General features: G+C 40.5%; 1 protein-coding gene and 1 long non-coding RNA gene across 4 annotated transcripts in view; one reads left to right on the top strand and one right to left on the bottom strand.

Annotated features, from left to right (window-relative positions):
• Positions 1-18,557, top strand: part of LOC117939252 (neural cell adhesion molecule 2-like) — a 291,147-nt gene that overhangs the window by 246,879 nt on the left and 25,711 nt on the right. For all 3 annotated transcript variants that reach the window (XM_034864437.1, XM_034864436.1, XM_034864438.1), the window contains exons 10-16: positions 5,981-6,131; positions 8,822-9,009; positions 9,671-9,767; positions 10,688-10,861; positions 12,991-13,110; positions 14,098-14,219; positions 15,755-15,929. In XM_034864437.1, the coding sequence (XP_034720328.1) occupies positions 5,981-6,131; positions 8,822-9,009; positions 9,671-9,767; positions 10,688-10,861; positions 12,991-13,110; positions 14,098-14,219; positions 15,755-15,929 (1,027 nt within the window). The remainder of the gene's footprint in view (positions 1-5,980; positions 6,132-8,821; positions 9,010-9,670; positions 9,768-10,687; positions 10,862-12,990; positions 13,111-14,097; positions 14,220-15,754; positions 15,930-18,557) is intronic.
• The window catches only part of LOC117939332, a 17,847-nt gene continuing 1,919 nt past the window's right edge, over positions 2,630-18,557 (bottom strand). Inside the window, exons 2-3 of the long non-coding RNA XR_004655563.1 lie at positions 14,020-14,024; positions 2,630-2,640 (exon numbers count right to left, since the gene is read on the bottom strand). This is a non-coding gene — a long non-coding RNA (uncharacterized LOC117939332). The remainder of the gene's footprint in view (positions 2,641-14,019; positions 14,025-18,557) is intronic.

Genomic DNA, 18,557 nt, shown 5'->3' with positions numbered 1-18,557 from the left:
TACAGCAGAGAGTAAACATATATTAAAGAGAAATTGTCTTGGAGCAACATTAAAGTTATAATTATTGTGCCTGGGTAAAAAAAAGGTTTATTTTGTAAAGCTTTCTATATTAACTTGTTATTTTGTATTGCATATTCTTTTCTTTTACTGAATTTAGCTGTGATAGCAGTGATCACTTGATAATTCTTTTTTTTAAGACTATTTTGGGGGGGGCTTTCCCTTTTATTTGATAGCGACAGTGGATAGACAGGAAATGAGTGGTTGAAAATTACTCCATTACTGTCCAATGAAAAAACTTTGTATTTGCAAAATGTCAACTTCAAATGACTTTGACCGCCAACCCTGTTTTCATCTGTTTCTGTACTAACTAGGTTTTTAAAGGCTTTGATGAACCAAAGGTATCCTAAATTGACCTCGACTCACAGAAGACACAAAGTTATGGCTTAAGAAAAGGACTAAATGGAGGTTTCTAATGCAGACAATGCAATAATGCAATATACAGCAGTACACATGACCATTAAAATGTCTATTTGGAGAGAAATGTTAGTGCTTAGTCTGGTTTGAGTACTTAAAGAAAAAGGAGACATTAACAGGTAATTACTCGTATATGTCATCATAAAAATAAAAGCAGACATAATCATTCCCATATGCGCCAAGGCCTATCTAAAGCCAGACGCCTTGATGGTTACATTTAAGACTTGATGATTGATACGTAACTCATGTTATAAACAAGCCAAAAGCCTATTTGTACCTGTGCATCCATGTTATACAATGACTCAAAGTCTCTAATAGCGGAGCTGCACTTATACAACACATTCATGTTGGTTCATGCTTTTCACAGGGAGTGTTTAAATCTTTCAACTTTGCTGAGATTATTATCTCAAGGGAAATCCGCATGCACATTTATTTTGATTATCTCTCAGCTCAAAGAAGCAGCAAGAACCTTGAAGTTTTCAGGGCAAACGTTAATACTTTCAATTTACACTGTGGTTCCTGCCTGCTTTTGATTCAGCGACATTTTATGTAATCCAACTTGTGAAATTGAAAAGACACTAAGCTGTTGTGCATTCCTTTCTTTCAGTATCCATTATTCACTTTGTTCATGAGAACAGCCTCACAGATCAGAAATTGAATGAGCTACAGCCGCATTCTCATGAAAAAGTAATTATTCTTGAAGGAGCTGCCATCAATGTCAAAACCATACGCACTTCCATCACAGCTTTCCCAGAAAGGGGACTGAAGCTTTCACATAAAAAAAAAAACACACAAAAACAAAGATGGAAGCCATTCTTTTGCTCGGGAAAAAGGTCACCGCAGAGATAAATGAATGTGTGCATTGGCTCGAATCGCTCGGGTTGATAAATCTCAGCCAGAAATGAGAGTAAGTGCTTCTCTTCCCACAGCAAATGCAATTATGGGAATGCATAGTGCAAACCAACACACCTAAACATACGCAAAGACAAACACGGCTTGAGCAGCACGAGGCATGATGGATGGCTGCAGTCATTTAGGTTTAAAGCAGGATGTTCCTCTCTCAATTTACTCTCCAATATGCATATCCTGCCTGCACACGCTCCTTACTTGTTGAAAGACATTAAGCTTCAACGGGCTTAGTTTTACTCACTGCATAATGTTGCTTCTATTCTTCTCATTCTTTGCCAACTAACACCTTGACCCTTGGTAAGAGAACATAATGGGATACAGTTTCTGGAATTTAATCAAGAGCCGAAGAGGATTTCAGCCAGGGTATTGTTTCACTCCTTTTTGCTTATGAGCAAGGTTAGTAAACTGCACTGTAGCTATCGGTTCATTCTTCCTTATTCAAGCAATGGTGAAGAGCTGTCTGCTTTAATGACAGAGATTGACGTACCATGGGCCCTATCATGCATCCAGTGCAGTGTAACGCAAAGCCCAATCCAGTTGGTAATTTCCCGTCGTGCACCCACCTTGTTTGAATAGCAAATGCACCTGCGCCCATCTTTGCGCCCATGGCCATGCTGGTCTTACAGGGAGGTGTGTTCAGGTGCATTCTGGGCGTATTGCTATCTTGCGGCAGCAGAAAAAGATCACTTCATTGACCAACAAAAACCTGATCTAAAGTCAGTAACGCAGCATTTCATTGTTATTTTAACAGCGCATTAGGAAAATGCACCTAGACTCGTGCACAGCACATGCACACAATGCTTTTTACACACACAGGGAAGCACAGCAGCACACACACGCAAAAGATTACAAAAAAAAAATGACGGTGCAAATACACCATCATAATAGCAATGCTCCAAGGTACAAACACGCCTGTCTTTTAAAGGGAATGGGAGATGACCTCTGATTGGTTTATTGCATGTTTTTGCAGAACACACCTATGATTAATGAAGACTCAAAGTACAACCCTTTTGAACCATGCGCCTGGCGAATGGACCCTCTTTTTTGCCGTCAAACTACCAACCGTGGACTTGGACACACCCTAAACGCACCTGTGCCATGCACTTCACATTGTGCGCTCAAATCGTTAAAATAGGGCCTCGTGTGGGATTCAACAGACTCAAACTTTTGAATAACTTTTGAATCTTCCCCTCAGCAACTCAGAAGGTATATTTGTGTTGAATTAAGCTTTTCTCTAAAGACCTTTTGCAGTTAAACCTTGAAATAAAAGCAGACTCTTACACTTATTGAGATTATTGTTTTGTTTTTCCATTTAACACCTGGTCACAAGCACTGCAGAATCCAGTCGATAATAGATAATAGTAATGTTTAGTCAAGGTTTTGCTGTCTACCCTTGGCCCCTATTTCCTTGAACCAGAAAGCCATCATTAAATGTCATTTTGTTGTCATGACGATGAGGTATTGTGGTAATTGCTGTGGTGCAACTATAAAACAGTCCCAACGCCCAACTGTTTGGATAAGCAACGCTCGCCATAATTAGACTACACTGACTTTCCAGCCTCGCTGACATTTAGTGCTGACATTTTTAATATCTCAAAATTCTCCAGGATTTGTGCTGAAATAACACAGAAACAGTCCTACTTGAGAGATTCCCTTCAAGATTTAGCTTCACATGTTCACTGTAAACAGTTTTGTATGGATGAGATATGGATAGGATTTCATATATTCCTGCCCTCCTTTTTCCTACTTGCTTGTCTTTTCATCTCTTCCAGTTCCCTTTATTCTCTCAACTTCCACCTTTCCTTGACTTTCATCTCTGTGCTTCCTGCTCATGTGTTTACAGTATGTATGTGTGAGGGGACATGCAGTTGCAGAAACGTGCCTGTGTGTGTCCACGGGTGGGCATATAACTCTCTGTTGTGTATACGTTTGGCCGCTTGCCTTGTTGTTGGACTGAGCTGCATATCAAACAGGCTGCGCTTTAGGGGCTGACTTCGTCTCTAGACAGACCCTGTCAGTTGGCAGAGGTGGAGGAGGGGCTGCAAGTAATTTCCTGACTCAGAAGCTCCCTCCTGGAAGATTTCCTCTCTTTCTCCTCCTCCTATCATCCCCCTCTTCCTCAGCATTCCTATTCAACACACACTCTCCCAATCCTATTGACCGGTGTGCAGTGGCGGCACAAATGACCAGAACCGAGCCTTTAAAAGCTGCTTCCACACATTGGATGATAGTATTGCAAACGATAAGAGCAAAGATAAGCCATTCTAAACAGGATAATGCCAAAGCAGTCCACGAGCGACAACATAAAGAGAGCGTGATTCAGGAGAGAGGGCCTCACGGCCGAGGCTTATGAGGCTTAGACACATAATGACTATTAGCAGAGGCAGGGGTGGCAGGAGGGCATTATAAAGGGCTGGATGTGCATTGATTCCCGGTGAAATCTATAGTGGAGGTGTGGAGAATGTGCACATACTTCCACAGACTTACTTATAAATATGCAAAGGTGCATAAGTAGATGAGAACACAGAAACATGCTAAATGTAATTAACACAATCCTCAGGAGGTCAGGAAGGAGAAGATCGGCACCTATACATCACAACATATTTAATTGCTATATACTGTATGTAATATAACTATGTAGTCATTAAAAACGTTCCCTCAGTGGGAGCAGGGACTTCTCTTGAGTCTTTGCTTGGCAACAACATGGTGGCAAGAATCAACAAAGAAGAACCATAACGGGTTAATTAGTGAGGTTAAGAGGTGCTTGTAGACAGATTGTTTTACCTCTGGACAGAAAAGTCTATTCTATTCTGTATATACAGTAAAATACAATAGAAAGAGAAACACGCAAACAAGAATATGCTGATTATAGCTGTAGCGACAACAAAATGCCCCAAAGCATTATGGGGTATCCTTGTGCTAAATTGGCTTACTGAGAGCCTGATTTGACTCTCGGCCTTTTTTGTTTTGTAATTTTAGTTCTAATTCCTTTACTTGGGACAAACTTGCAATACTAATTTGAGGCTTTGAGCTAAATAACTTCTATTTTTACTCTATTGAAGCTGTTTATCCAAGTTGACTTAATTGACTAATTAGAAAGCAACAGTGTGGGAAATGCAAGTCAGATGTTTTCAGTCATCAAAGAGTCCTGATCATGGTAAACAATTGTATACTTACCTTTTGTATGTTTTATTGTTGAATAGCCACAAAGCTTGTGTGCAGTGTGTCCACGCCTCAAGTCATTTCCCGATTGTGTCCAAATCAGCAGTCCCCTCTTAATAGGATCTGTTTCTCAAATAATAATAGTCAGTCCATTTCAGCGTTACTTACAGGTGATAGTGTAATCAGGATATGTTGCTGCTAGCGCTGATATTATATACTGATATAAAGTTTTTTTGTTCTTCAAGAGCCCAGATAGATTGCCACCCTAATGTATGCCATGTGCCGTTTGCTGGGTACTTACATTGAAAATACCCCACGGCACTCTCAGACTCTATGAATAATAAGAAGAACTCGACTAAAACTGTGTTTCCTATTCATGGTGGCGCCTCGTCTGCGAAAACAGAATGTCAAAGCAACTTCTTCATTGCACATTTATATTGAGGAAGAAACAATGGCGCAAACAAAAGCCGTTATCATATTTATCATCTGATTTATTTATTGAAAAAAAAAACACTGATACAAAAGTTGATTGTTTGTTTGCCAAGGCTATTCTGGACAACATGGAAAAAATATTCAAAAAAAGGAAGTAAAAATAACAAAAATGTGAGTGGAGTATTTCAAGATAAAATGCAGCAAGTGGCTGTTTGAAATGGTTGTTCCCAGTGTATCCAATCAAAACATAAACCCTGCTGCAGCTCTTAAATGTATCACAGGCAGGACCTCTGAAAAGTAGTTTGTTTGGGGTGACAAAGGTTATCTGTTAGGTAACAGTCTGGAGGCTGCAGGCGTATAGTGTCTGCAACAAGGATGCTCCTGGGGTGTTTTTTCTCATTACGAGTGAATGTCGATTACTGGAATGATAGCCTCGTCTGCTGTAATTGACCCGTTGCTTCAAATTGATACCATCTGTCTCTATACAGATGAAATGACCTTGTAATTAATCGACTTTTTTTTGTTTTGTTGCATTAACCCCGAATCTGTGTGACAAGTGATGCAAGGTGGGGGGGTGGGGCGGTCAGAATGGCTCAAGGAGGCTGACATTCAGTCGTACCAAGTTGGACAAGGAACTTTCTATAAATGACATGGCGACAGGGTGGGCCATTTTTGGATCCTTGGCGTTTGTGTTCCCCTCTTCATTCCTCAATCCAGCTTTACACAATCTTTAAAGATAGTATCACAAAGAAATTGCCTTGTTATACATAAGAAATGTAATCTTTCCCTCCTCTTTCTGTTGTCTGTTTGGGTCAATCAGAATTTCACACACCAAACCACTTATTAAGGGCAATGGCTGTGAAAATTATAGGGATGTAAATGCCAATTTGTTATCACTCAAGACTTCTATAAATAAACCTCACAGCTAGAATATCCGACCTTCTCTTGCTTGATATTGTAACAGAAGAACATAACAAGAAGTTGTATATGTTTGTGTGTTCAGAGTCAGGACGGGCGCTTTGAAGTCCGTGGTCGTCACGGAAAATCAGTGTTGACCATCAGCGGTGTGAGGCTCACAGATTTGGGCCGATTTGACTGCGAGGCGCTGAGCAGGATCGGGGGTCATCAGAAGAGCATGTTCCTGGATATTGAGTGTGAGTGTGTTTTATTCTGTGATCAGTGTTTAACAGTCCTGAATGCTCATGCAGGTGTTTCCAGTCATTCCTGCTAATTAGACTGCACACTGTCCTTCAGTTGTCTTATCAGGCAACTTAAGTGTAAACACCTTTGTGGCTGAACTGTAGGTGTGCACACTGATTGTACATTTAAAGAGACAGTTTAACGCAAAACCTAAAAAACTAATTTTTCCTCTTCCTCTTGTAGTGCTATTTATCAATCTAGATGATTTGCCCAGTGTTGGAGATATCAGCTGTAGGGATGTCTGCTTTCTCTTCCATATAATTATACTAGTTAGCACTCAGCTTGTGGTGCTCAACGGGCCAAAAAGTACATTTGAAAAACGCAAATGCAATGTCTCTTTTCAGAAAGCATGACCAAGTTTGAAGATAATCCACAGGACTGGCTGTAAGCAGTTTAATGTAGGAACTATTTTCTTACTCGTGAACTATTTTCTTACTCCTACACCCGCCAACCGTATTACCACGCAGTAGGAAGTGCCATCTAGTTCCATTATAGCGGAGAGATGATACCTCTAACATTGGGCAATTCACAACAAAACATTTCTTTTGTTTTGGGGTAAACTTGCCCTTCAATGAATCTGACTTTCCTGATTGAAATTAGATTAACAGTAGTAGTAAATATTTAATTCTACAAGACAATATTTTCTGAAAAAAAGGCAAATAACTACAGGTGTAATAAACATATTGATTACGGTAATTGTGTTATAATAAGGCTGTACATATAATTAATACAGATTAATACTTTTAGAATATTGGTAAGCAATTTGCTTTTGGCATTGTTGGGCAAAAGTTCCAAAATAATCTTTCTGCATATTGTAATTCAAGTGGTCTGAGGGAAATCTACCTCCACCTCCCCTGGGCTCTGATTACAGGCTTTAGAAAATCTGGCCTATCACAGGTCATTTCAGAGAGATGGAGCGTTCCTATTGGCTCTTCTGCAAGTACATACATTCCTGTGTGACTTAGAGGGTGCTTTTTTATTTTTCTTATTTAAGTGATTTAAATTACTACAATTTAATTCAACAAATTCTACAAAATTCAACATTAGAACATTAGTTTCCTGCACAGTGTCAATGTCAGTGCTTAATTATTATTTGTTAAAATAATTGGAAATGTTTCTAGTTGTGTAACATTGTCTGTGGGCAAAATGAGAAATACTGTTACTTACGGCCGGTGACATGATATAACGCCGCCAACTCCTCCATTCTCGGCATTTCCATTAGTGCTATCAGATCCTTGTGTGAAAATGAAACACATTCAGGCAGTTAAATCAGCAACCTAGCAACACATGCACCCCTGCAGTCTTGTTCAGAGTTTAAAAGTTCAACTGGCTTAGTTTTAATAATTCTTTTCACACTGTAGCTGTTTTTCTTTCTGAAGTTAATTATATTACTATAAACAACTCACCCCCTCACCGCACACACAGCCTTCAGAAGGGTAAATTAGTGAGAGGATATCATGCGTCGCCTTTTTGTTTCCCCCCACTGACAGCTCCCCTACTTTCCGATGAACGAAACCATTCCTCAATGCTGGTTGTTTAGGGTTATTTGGGGCGGCCTACCCTGTGCCTAATGAGCTCTGAAATAAATATCTCCATTTTGCCCTTGGAATTATTAGGTTCATTATCAGAGCAACTCTGTTGCCTGAATGAGACCAATGGAACATTTTTTTTGGTTAGCTGTATTTTCACCTTGACGCTCAGAGGAACAACAAAGGAGAGGGCAGACAAGAAAGTATAAGTAACTGAGTCCTGCATCTCTGTTGTCACGTGAAAACCAATTTTCTTCTCGTCTGGCTGAGGTGATTTTTGGGTTCATGGATTCTCTGTTTTGCATAGTTCTTGAAAAGTTGCCAATTTTGGAAAAGCTTTGACGGCATCCTCATGTAGAAAAAACAAACCTCACACATTCTCCAACCAAGAGTTCCTGTCATTTTACTGTAAAGCCACAGCTGACAACTTGCTCGCAGACTCGACTCTGCAGGAAAACACAGGCTGTGAGTGTGAGTGTGGCGGGGCTGAGCCAGCCGTTGCCACCGAACAAATGAACTCATTTACTAAGTCACTGCAGGCTGCAGGGGATAACGTGTCCTCGGCTGTGACATAGAGCCAGACATCAATCTCTTTAATGGAATCCTGCAAGTGAACATAAAACAACTATAATGCCTCTCCAACTGAGCTGGTCTGACTGCGCCAAATAAAATCTGCACGCCAGCTCGCCGTCGTGGCCCTCCATTACTGCCCTTCCTATTTGCAGGGGCAAATTAGCTTCTGTTTGCTTCCTTTAGTTTTACTCTTGGGGAGATGTTCGTCAGATAATCCCCCCACTCCTCCTCCAGGATTCAGTGGCTTCAATTTTGTTTGTTTTTCTTTTTAACATTGCAGAGAGAGGGTTGGGAGGCATTAATGAAATTTCTCTCTTTGAGGAATTTGTCGGTTAAGCCTCAGCAAGTCATTTTATGTCTTTGATCATGCAGCACAGCTTCACCTTTCGATTTGAATGTTTAATTGGCTGCCATAAACTCCAGACTCAGCAGCAATTAATTTTTGGGCATTGTACGTCTTGTTTTAGAGCAAAAGAGCTGTAAAAAAGATTTTACATCTAAATGAGGCAAATGTGCGAGATAGTATATCTATGTTTTTACAGATATACCAAAGTTCCTGACCAACCACACAATCTATTACTCGTGGGAGGGCAACCCAGTGAACATAAGCTGTGATGTAATGTCCAACCCTCCTGCCACCATGCTGTGGAGGCGAGAGCGCTTCACCATCTCCGCGGAGGGAACTGCCAACACCAGGGTACACAGTGCAGATGGAAAGTCTGTGCTGGAGGTGGGTACAAGCCCAGATCTGTATGTATTGGTCAGTTTACTAGCATTTACAGACCACAAGAAAGTACACACCGTCGTTCACCATTTGGAGCAACGTTAGCATTCATTCCAAGTCAAATATTTATATACAATTTATATACTATACTATTATACTTTTCCCTCTGTTTGGGTCTCTACCAATTCTTTTTAGAGACACATCTGGCTCTTAAGCTGCTAAATGCTCCACTATGTTCACCTGCTAGTTGCGAACTTTGACCGACACCGCCATTTGGTGCGTGGCAGGAAGTGTACAGTAGGTTAGAGCTGTTTTACTGAAAACTTGGAAATAATGTGTGTAAGAGCTGTTTGAAATTAACCAAAACAGTTACGGTCTGGCTGTAAAACCAAAACAATGAACTCAAAGAGAAAACTATAGAGCCAGTTTGTCACTGACACACAACGTCTTCACCATTTGAAAATTCATTTGACCCATTGCTTATATATAAAAATTGATTAGTACAGCTTTAATTATACAGTGATTTACTTCTGCGAGTATCAAAAAAAATCCGTCTTGTCCATTGTACATGGATAGAAGCAGACAAATAAAATCAAAACTGTTTGCATGTCTACAGACATTATCACAAGATATGTAAGAATGTGTTTTTTCTTTTTTTTGGTTCTAGGTGACTCCTATGTCAGACAGGGACTTTGGCCGCTACAACTGTACAGCCAGGAACAACATTGGAGTTCGATACCAGGAGTTCATTCTGGCCCAGGCAGGTGGGTGTGCGGGATTGCCACTATTATTTGGCCTCTTTATCCGACCTAATGTGATTGACAACTTCATTTCAACTCCAGTACGTGTTGAGTCAGGGATCCCACTGCTCCCACTGTAACCCTAACTACTTTGTAACCCTCTACCTCTCTAATAATGGTAATGTTTTTTTTTTGCAATTCTCAGGAAGATAAATTCCACTGCAACTCTCAAACCCTATTCAGGCCGGCATAATCTCAAACAGTGCCAACTGATTTACCATACCCCTCACTATTTACTGAAGCACCCCCTAATTTACGGTAGCACAGGCTAATACACAATAGTGCAGTCCAATTATCTTAAGTGCAGATTGAATTGCTCGGGCTAAAGAGAAAAGTAGTGAGCAAAAAGCTGACCTATTATGTAGTCTTGCAGGAAACAATGTGTTGTGGAAGTTGTTCTGACACTTGCAATTCTGCAGAAATACTTACAAACACGCACACACAAGTACAGTAGCTGAAAGTGTTTGAGTAAGCAATGGAGACTTGGAAGAGAGGTGATCTCCAATGGAAGCATTAAAGACTCATCACTTTACGGTCTTTGATATGTGAATATTTCCACTGATGCTGTCAAAGTGAGAAACACACTAAAAGGGAAACAAGGACAAATGATGATGCAGCTGAGTGACGTATTACCTCACCTCAAACTGAATTATGCTGTGTTAAGTGGCTTTCATAGCTTACAGTTATTTAGCAATAATGTCCTAGATTGTGGGGGTGACAGTGATGTAATAGGTAGGCACATTGTCTGCAGTATTCAATACAAATGTATGGTTTGACATTTATCCTAGTAGCAACATAATGTGAAATATTATGTATAATATGTTCTAGTTGTATGTGCACTGTAGTTGTTTGCTGTGACCCACGTCATTATTTTCTCTTTTCAGATGTACCATCAAATCCATACTCAGTGCGTCTCTCAGCAGTTTCCCAGCGCTTAGCAACCGTCACATTCATGAAACCCGACTCGCATGGTGGAGTACCCATCAGCTATTACCTGGTCCAGTACAAGGAGGTGGGCTCACAGGACTGGAGGGACGTCAAGTCGCACAGCATCCAGAGTGAGTGGGAATAATGTTCGTAACCGTTGATAACAATGGAGGCTAACTTTACAGATAATTACTGTAATATTAGCTCATTGTGTAAAATATAAGGAGTATTGGTGTGTGTCGAGGTGGGCCTCATTATGCACAGCATGTTTTTATTGTGGAGGCAGCTAAATTGAGTGGCAATTTATGGCTTCCTTAAAAAGTAGGAAAAAAACTCAAATCTGAAATGCCACCCTAATGCTTGGATGTACAGTTAAGAAAGGAAAGGAGAGACAAGAGACAAAACTTTCTACTGATTAGACCAGCGAGGTTGTTCCTCTACATGCCAGGTGAGCACCCGTTAGGCATTAATCTGTCTGTTAACCGCACCACACATTGAACGACACCAATCTCATACAAGCAGAAGCCATTTCACATAATCTGCCAAGCGATCCTTCAAAGCCTCAGCCCTGAGATGGTGTTGGGACTTGGCGAACCTCAAACACCTCGTGGGGAAGGTGCCAGAAACCAACTGAGCAGAAAAAGCACGTGCCTCCTCTTCTTATGCTTTACGACTCCAAATTGATTTCTGAGCCTGTTCGTGGAAAGTACGCCATGAGGTGAAGGATGGATGGATGGGAAATGAAAGCCAGAGGACTAATGGTCGGATGATAAGCAGGTCTGACAAACCTGAAGGGCTTATCACTAATATCCCTCATTTCAGAGTCAATTACAAATTGTAGATGCAGTGAGGCGAATACTAAACTGCAGGTACAAAAAAAAGGAGGAAACGTCTGGAGTAGAACTATATAACATTGTAAATGTCCTGCCTGTTTAGTAAAATGTGTCCCTTTATTCAAGATTATGAGTAAAATATTAAAAATGTGAGCCGGGCTAATTACAAACCAGTAAAGTGGCATCATATAATTATAGAAGCCTCTTCTGATATCCTCAGTAGAAGATCCTTACCCAATATACTCTTCATTATAACAAGATGCCTGGACTCGTTTCATTTCAATGCTTTTGTCCAAATTGAAATGTCTGCTCATAGCTTGGAAAGTAACCTAGCACCGCCGCAAATGGCAGAATTTGTTTTCAGTTCCAGGACTAAAGAACTGCAAAAGCACCTATTACCACTCAAGTGTTTAATTTGTTCAGAGTGACAAAAACAACAACTTTCGCTCAAGCTCATTACACTGCCGACTCTCTGTTGCCTCTCTGAATAGTGACGGTTATGTAAATAGACTCTAGCAACTGTAGAATTTAAACAGGAATCTGGTATGTGGTCTGAAAATGAGATTTGCAGTTTTCTTCAATGATCGATGCAAGTTACAGTATGAATGCAGATTCTACTGTAACTACTATATTTCCAATACTCTTTATGATAATATACTACGACCTCATGAGATTTGCACTCTTCCATTAGAACTTAATATTGCCAGATGTGTTTGTCTTTCTTATTTGCAACCAATTACTGTCAATTGTAAATGGGAGTTTTTTTTTGTAGATGCTATCTTGCAATGATATAATCCACTGATGATATTTATTATTAGTCTTTCAGCAGGGCACTGCATTTTCTGCATCAGTTATATTTTTAGGAATACAGCAAGTGTCTATACTGAGAGACTTGCAACAAATAAGCACATAGGAAATGACAGAGATCTTTCGTCATATAAAAAATATCCTTATTCATTTTCATCGCCATAATAAAAATTCCAAAGTTTATTTTTTCCACAAAAAAAAGGTAATAGGTTAGATACAAATACAGAACATGGCTAAAATTATGTGGACACTAGCACATTTCATTCATGTGTTTATTCAACCATAACTTCTGTTGGAGGACACTGACGACTTAACCCTGTGGTTTTCCAAAGGTGTTGGATGGGGTGTTCGTGTTGTGAGTTGTATGTTTTTGCATTTTGTTAAAAACTATGGAATTGTTAATCACAAGAAAAAAAAAGATTCAGCAAGCAATGTTGTATTTTAACAGAATACTGAAAGTGGCAGAAAGGCAGCACTGAGTACACTTTAATATCTGTTTATCTATCACAGGTACTATTGTTATTTTGATCTTATTGCATATCACATTTCCCTCATATTGTGCAGCCCTACCGCTTACAGTATTTCCAGGTGACATGAACTCTGGTCCTGTCTCTCTCCAGCGACGGTGGTGCTGACGGGCTTGGAGCCCAACACCACGTACGACGTTCGAGTGGCAGCCGTCAACGGAAAGGGTCAGGGAGAGTTCAGCCACACGGAGACCTTCCAGACTTTACCCATCCGTAAGTCAGTTTCCACTCGAACTCTTTTCTTCCCCCGCGTGAAGCTTGTTTTCCAGCCACATTCTCCAAAATAAGAGCTTCTCAAAAGATCGTACCCAAAAAGGGATCATCAGAACTATTCCGGCAGCCACTTACATATCTCATAATCACTTTAATTTAATGGTGTTATAGCAGTTAGATTGGGTTAATTGTTAATCATTGGCAAACCCCGCATTTCACAAATGTTGCAGGGAGGGAGGATATAAAATCTCATTAGTTTTATAAAATAGGGTCTCAAACATAAAAATAGCAGCTATGAAAATGTATTTGGATTAATGTGAGAGATATATTTGTGTCCCGATTTCAAAAAATGAAAAAAAGTGATAGAAAAGCAAACATGCTGAAAATTACATTCAAAGCCACGGCGCCTTGGTAAAGTGAGACCTATTTGCCGTCTTATGAAACTTGCTTATATTTGAAATAGTTACAACCTTGTCATATTTCAGCGATAAGAATTCAGATTATTAGAGCAGGGAATAGATCCTGTCATAGGTGTACCTTGATGTGAAACCGCTGCATTAAAAATGACATACTACAGGAGCTTTATGATAAGCTTTTTATTTATTTTGGCAATCTGGCACAGCAGGATTGCAGTAAATCTGGGCAAGACCATAAAAAAACTATTACCCCCTTTAATATTATACAGCAGTGCAGCTACGGAGAATGAATGTTAGAAAAAGGACTCAATTAGCAATATAGAGTGAATAATAAGAACCTCAAGTCAACATTACTTATAGCCAGGCAGTGGGAGTTGCCACGTAATATGAATGTAATTCAGCATTAAACCTTCTCTCTCCTTGTACTGCATCCTTGTCTCATATCTCACATTGTCACCTGCTCCCCACATAGGGACTGCACACACTGACACACACACTCTCACAGAAAAAAACACACAAAGACGTATTGTTTTGCATCTTTGCTAAAGCATCCTCCTCGTGTGTCCCACAGGAGAGCCGAGTCCGCCAGCGGTCCATGGGCAGAGGGGGATGGGCAAGGCCTACAGGCTGGGGCTGGTCAAGCAGGACGATGGAGGGATGCCCATCGTGGAGTATATAGTCAAGTACAAGACTGTGAGTATTTTACAGTTAAACTTGGCTACTACATCCGGGTCTGTTCTCCAAATCCCTCTATCGCGGTCCTCTTTGAGTCTTGATTTGTAGACGTATTACATATATTTTCATATTCTCCAACATAGAGCATTGAGCAAAATGTTCCCCGACACTGAATAGGGCTGCCAATTACTAAATGAACAAAAAAGAGGAACATCCAATTTAGAGGAGGCAATTTCTTTCATTTTGAAGTGTGTATTTTTGCCTCACATAAAAGACACCAAAACTGCTCCAAATCCGAGGCTTTCCTTTGTGTGTTGACACAATAGCAACACAGGATGGGACAATGGGAATGCATTTTCCTCCCAAAGGAATGTGCGTGACTCACTAGCCTGATAGGTTCCTGTCAATTGAGTCGTGCAGGCGGGGTGCGTTGGTGGCAAAATGAATAATGTTCTACTTGAGAATCTCTACTTTTCTATCACTTACGATTTACGTTACAACAGGGTACAAACACGCTTTTGGAATTCACTCATCCATTTAAGTAGTTATTTTTTTTGGTCACAATAGCACCAAAAAAAAGCAGCTTAAACTCACAAGATAAGGTGAGCGACCGAGATGCGGCCAGGAAACAGAATGAATGGCACTCGTACAAAACTCTCCACAGGACTAAGGGGATTTGAGCTCGTCCAATTCTTCCCTGTGCTTCTTTGTCCAAGCAGGCATTTCTCCGTCTCATTGGGAAAGTGACAGCGAATTAAAATAATACTGCTGCAGATGAAAAAACACTGTGGAAAAGAGGGTCAGGAAGTCTGAGCGAGGCTTTTGAAGGCCGAGTAGGGAGCCCGTGCACATGCTTCACACCCCAGTAATCATACGGCCTTGTCTGGCATCAGGAGCACACAACCACTCTATCGTGGAAGGCTACACATAAAGGATGAAAATAGATTACTGTTTGCACGCACTCACACACAGACCTGTTTTAGTCATCTGACAATCCAGACAAATGTTAAATACATTCACGCCCTGGACCGTGACACCAGTTTTACACTGTTCTCTGTCCTCTAACATAGGAAGGAAAAGGTGGCAAAGAGGTAAAAATGGTAAGACCACAGTACTTTTGGCACAGCTCTGGGCCAGACTTCCGTTTTATAATCCTTTGTTTGCAATCTGTGTCACGATGAAGAAACAGGAAGGATGTAAAGGATAAATTATGTAAGGAAAGGGAAAAAGAGAAAAGGCTGTAGCCAGAATAAAACATGAAAGGTATCCGAGAAGTTGAAAAACAGAGGAATGCCTTTGCTTTTAACCTACAAGTGCATATGTGGGGGCGTTCCACAACTGCAACTCCATTTGTGATTGCAGTTACACTCTCCGAATCCCCAGATTAAAAACACAAAGGGTAAGCTGTTGTTTATAGCGTTAAACAACTCTCCTTTGGTGCTTGCAGATGAAAATGAAATGTAAAGTATTGATTAAAGTTGTAATTTATTCGAGGATTTGAAGCCTTTCTTTTCCATTTCCCTCCTCTATCCTTTCGTTCTCTGTCCTCTCAGGATAAAGAGGAACAGTGGATGACCAAGCTTGTCCCAGGAGCAAATGACTTTGCAATGCTGCAGCCGCTGCAGTGGAACACAAGATATGAAGTGGAAATCACAGCGCGTAATGTCAAGGGCCTGTCGGAGCCCACCTTCTATCAGTTCTTCATGCCACAGAAACCTGACATCACAGGTAAACGCATGATAAAAGCAAACTTTGTGTTGTAATTTGCCTTTTGTTATCGTATACACTTTTCCTTTCCGTGCCTGCTTCAAGCTGCTATTAAATGACTTTTGAAAGCCCCAGAGAACACTTCTGAACTTGTTGTGTTAAGAGGTGTGTTATATGTGCAGCTGCAAGGAGCGATAGCAATGGCGATTAACAAAAGCAAGGGAGCAAGATGTACCAGTCGAGATAAAGCGAGCCTCAGAGCGCGGCAGGCCTCAGAGCGCAGCAGGCCTCATTGCTGCGTTACTTTCTGGGAAATGAGGCTGCTGTCCGCGTAGAAATCGCTCCCGGTGCCTCTCCTCCCCTTGATGATTGTTGAATGGCATTTGAATCTGAAAGACCAGAGGGACGCTCTTTACACAAAAGTCTTTATTTCTAGTGTTGCGTTGAGAAGTAGATGTAACACGCCAATGCAGCTGCACCAAAATCTTCTGTTTGCATCATCTGCATCTGGCCAGTTATCTGCAGGATTGAGGGAAAGTGAACAAACTTGGCACATACATTAGCCTGCTGACTGTCTCAAATGCAGCAAAAAAATACATCTTTTAAGATACATTTTAGTCACTAATAGTGTCAAGCTCACAAAATGATGCATCTTTCTTTTTTCGTGATGCAACTCAATAGTGACTTTCATTATCGGGGTTATGTCTACAAGCTTTCCCATGAGCCACAGAGGACATCATACAGACACACTAAAAATGTTTACAGGCTGAGTAGTACTGTGTGTTGTATTTACAGCTCTGTTTTGTGAAATGCACTATTTAAACATAAATATAAGTTTATTGTAATAGAAACTGCTGAACTTCACATGTAAAATCAGTTGAAGGCCCCTTTAAAATTGCTTTAGGACATGTTTGCACCAGATTGCTTTGGTAGTCCACACTACCTCCAAGGCCATTTTTAGTATTTCAGTGACGGAGAGCAATTCCTAACATTAACGATGAATCTCTTAATTGGGAAACTTAGTTGCAGCGTATAATATTGTGGTCTGTACAATGTTGCAATTTAACCAAAAGGCAGAGAAGTGTACCAAGTCTCTCCTGCTCAGGCATTCTTGTTGTTGACATCCACACTTGGGATTTATTCACACCTGTTCAAATAAACAGAACAAATGGTGCAATCACACCAGGGTTCCCTTCAAAGAAACCCATCAGACCACGAGTTAAAACACCCTCAGGCTGTAGTTTTCTTCTTCTTTCTTCATTTTATATATCTTGTTGTGCTGCTTTGCAATTCTACACCAGAACACATTGCAGATAGAACGCTTCTGCATGACTAGTCAAGCTCATTTCTCCATTTTAAAGACCCAACAACGCAGACGGTCATATATGAGCCAGTACACAAACACTGAAATATCTTTCCGGTCTCGCTCTGTCGTTCGTCCTTATGTTTTAGGTGCTGCTTCTGGTGCTCTTTTTTTGGTGGAGCCTTGTGTTTAATCTTCAAGGGAAAAAAAAGAAAAACCTGGATGTGCTTCTCATTTTCAAGTCGTCCAGGTCATTTTGGGCTAAGATGCATACTCTGTGTGTGTGTGTGCAGGAATGCAAGCAGAGGCTTTGAAGTATGCAGCATGCAACCCCGTTACATTTAAGCTAGAACACACATGGTTAACCACGTACATGAGTTGTTGAAATAAAAATGTTTTGTGCAATTGCCCCTGCAACCCTTTGATTACCATGTGAAAGAAAACCAAAACAAATGGAGGCTGTCCCAGTGTTGTTTTGCTCCCCTCTCTGAGCCTGTTCCCACACCCATTTGTGGTGTTTTGCCTCAGTCATTACTGCACTGGCTAAATGACCTGTGAGAGTGTGTGCTGCTTCTCAAATAGAAAACAAGAGCGGGGAAACGGCAAGCTTCAGGCGGGTCACTTCGATTGGCTGTCCTCTCTTGTTAGCGAACAGCGGTGCATGGTGGGAAAGAGTCCGGGAGAGAAAAGGTTTTTTTGTTAATGCGTTTGTTAGAAGAAGAGTAACGCCGCTGAGCCTTTTGGCTATGAAGGCAACAAAGAAGCATGGAGTAGACGGAGAGAATGGAAATCTGTCGGAGTGTTTTCAGAATCACTCGCTCATTTAGTCAAACTTAACTTTCTCTTAACTTTTCTAAGTCACATGGGATTCTGCGGAGCCAAATGTCAGCCAATTCCCACACCAATTTACACTTTAAAAAATAGCAGTTTATGTTTACCGGATTTTCATTAAATCATATCCTATCATAAATCATGTCAATCATAATATTTCTCAGCCAAAAATGACGGCCATTTATATAATCTTGGAAAGTTCTACAGGTTAAACTTACTCACAGTTTCTGCTCCAGTAAATTAAATTGGATATTGAGGAAGTCTGGTCAGCTCAATCAACAATATTAGACATGAAATATCTGCCAATGTGCGCTGTCTTTCCGATTCACTAGCACCTTGCTTGCCTTTACATTCTCATATAAACACACTGAAATGCACACTTGATAAAAGGAAAATCTTGTTGTTGATTTTTTTGTCCCAACACAAAAAATATATTCACAGTATATACAGTGGGTACGGAAAGTATTCAGACCCCTTTAAATTTTTCACTCTTTGTTTCATTGCAGCCATTTTCC

The sequence above is a fragment of the Etheostoma cragini genome, chromosome 24 (assembly GCF_013103735.1).
Source record: "Etheostoma cragini isolate CJK2018 chromosome 24, CSU_Ecrag_1.0, whole genome shotgun sequence".
In the NCBI taxonomy this organism is placed as follows: Eukaryota; Metazoa; Chordata; class Actinopteri; order Perciformes; family Percidae; genus Etheostoma; species Etheostoma cragini.
This window is presented reverse-complemented; position numbering and strand designations above follow the sequence as displayed.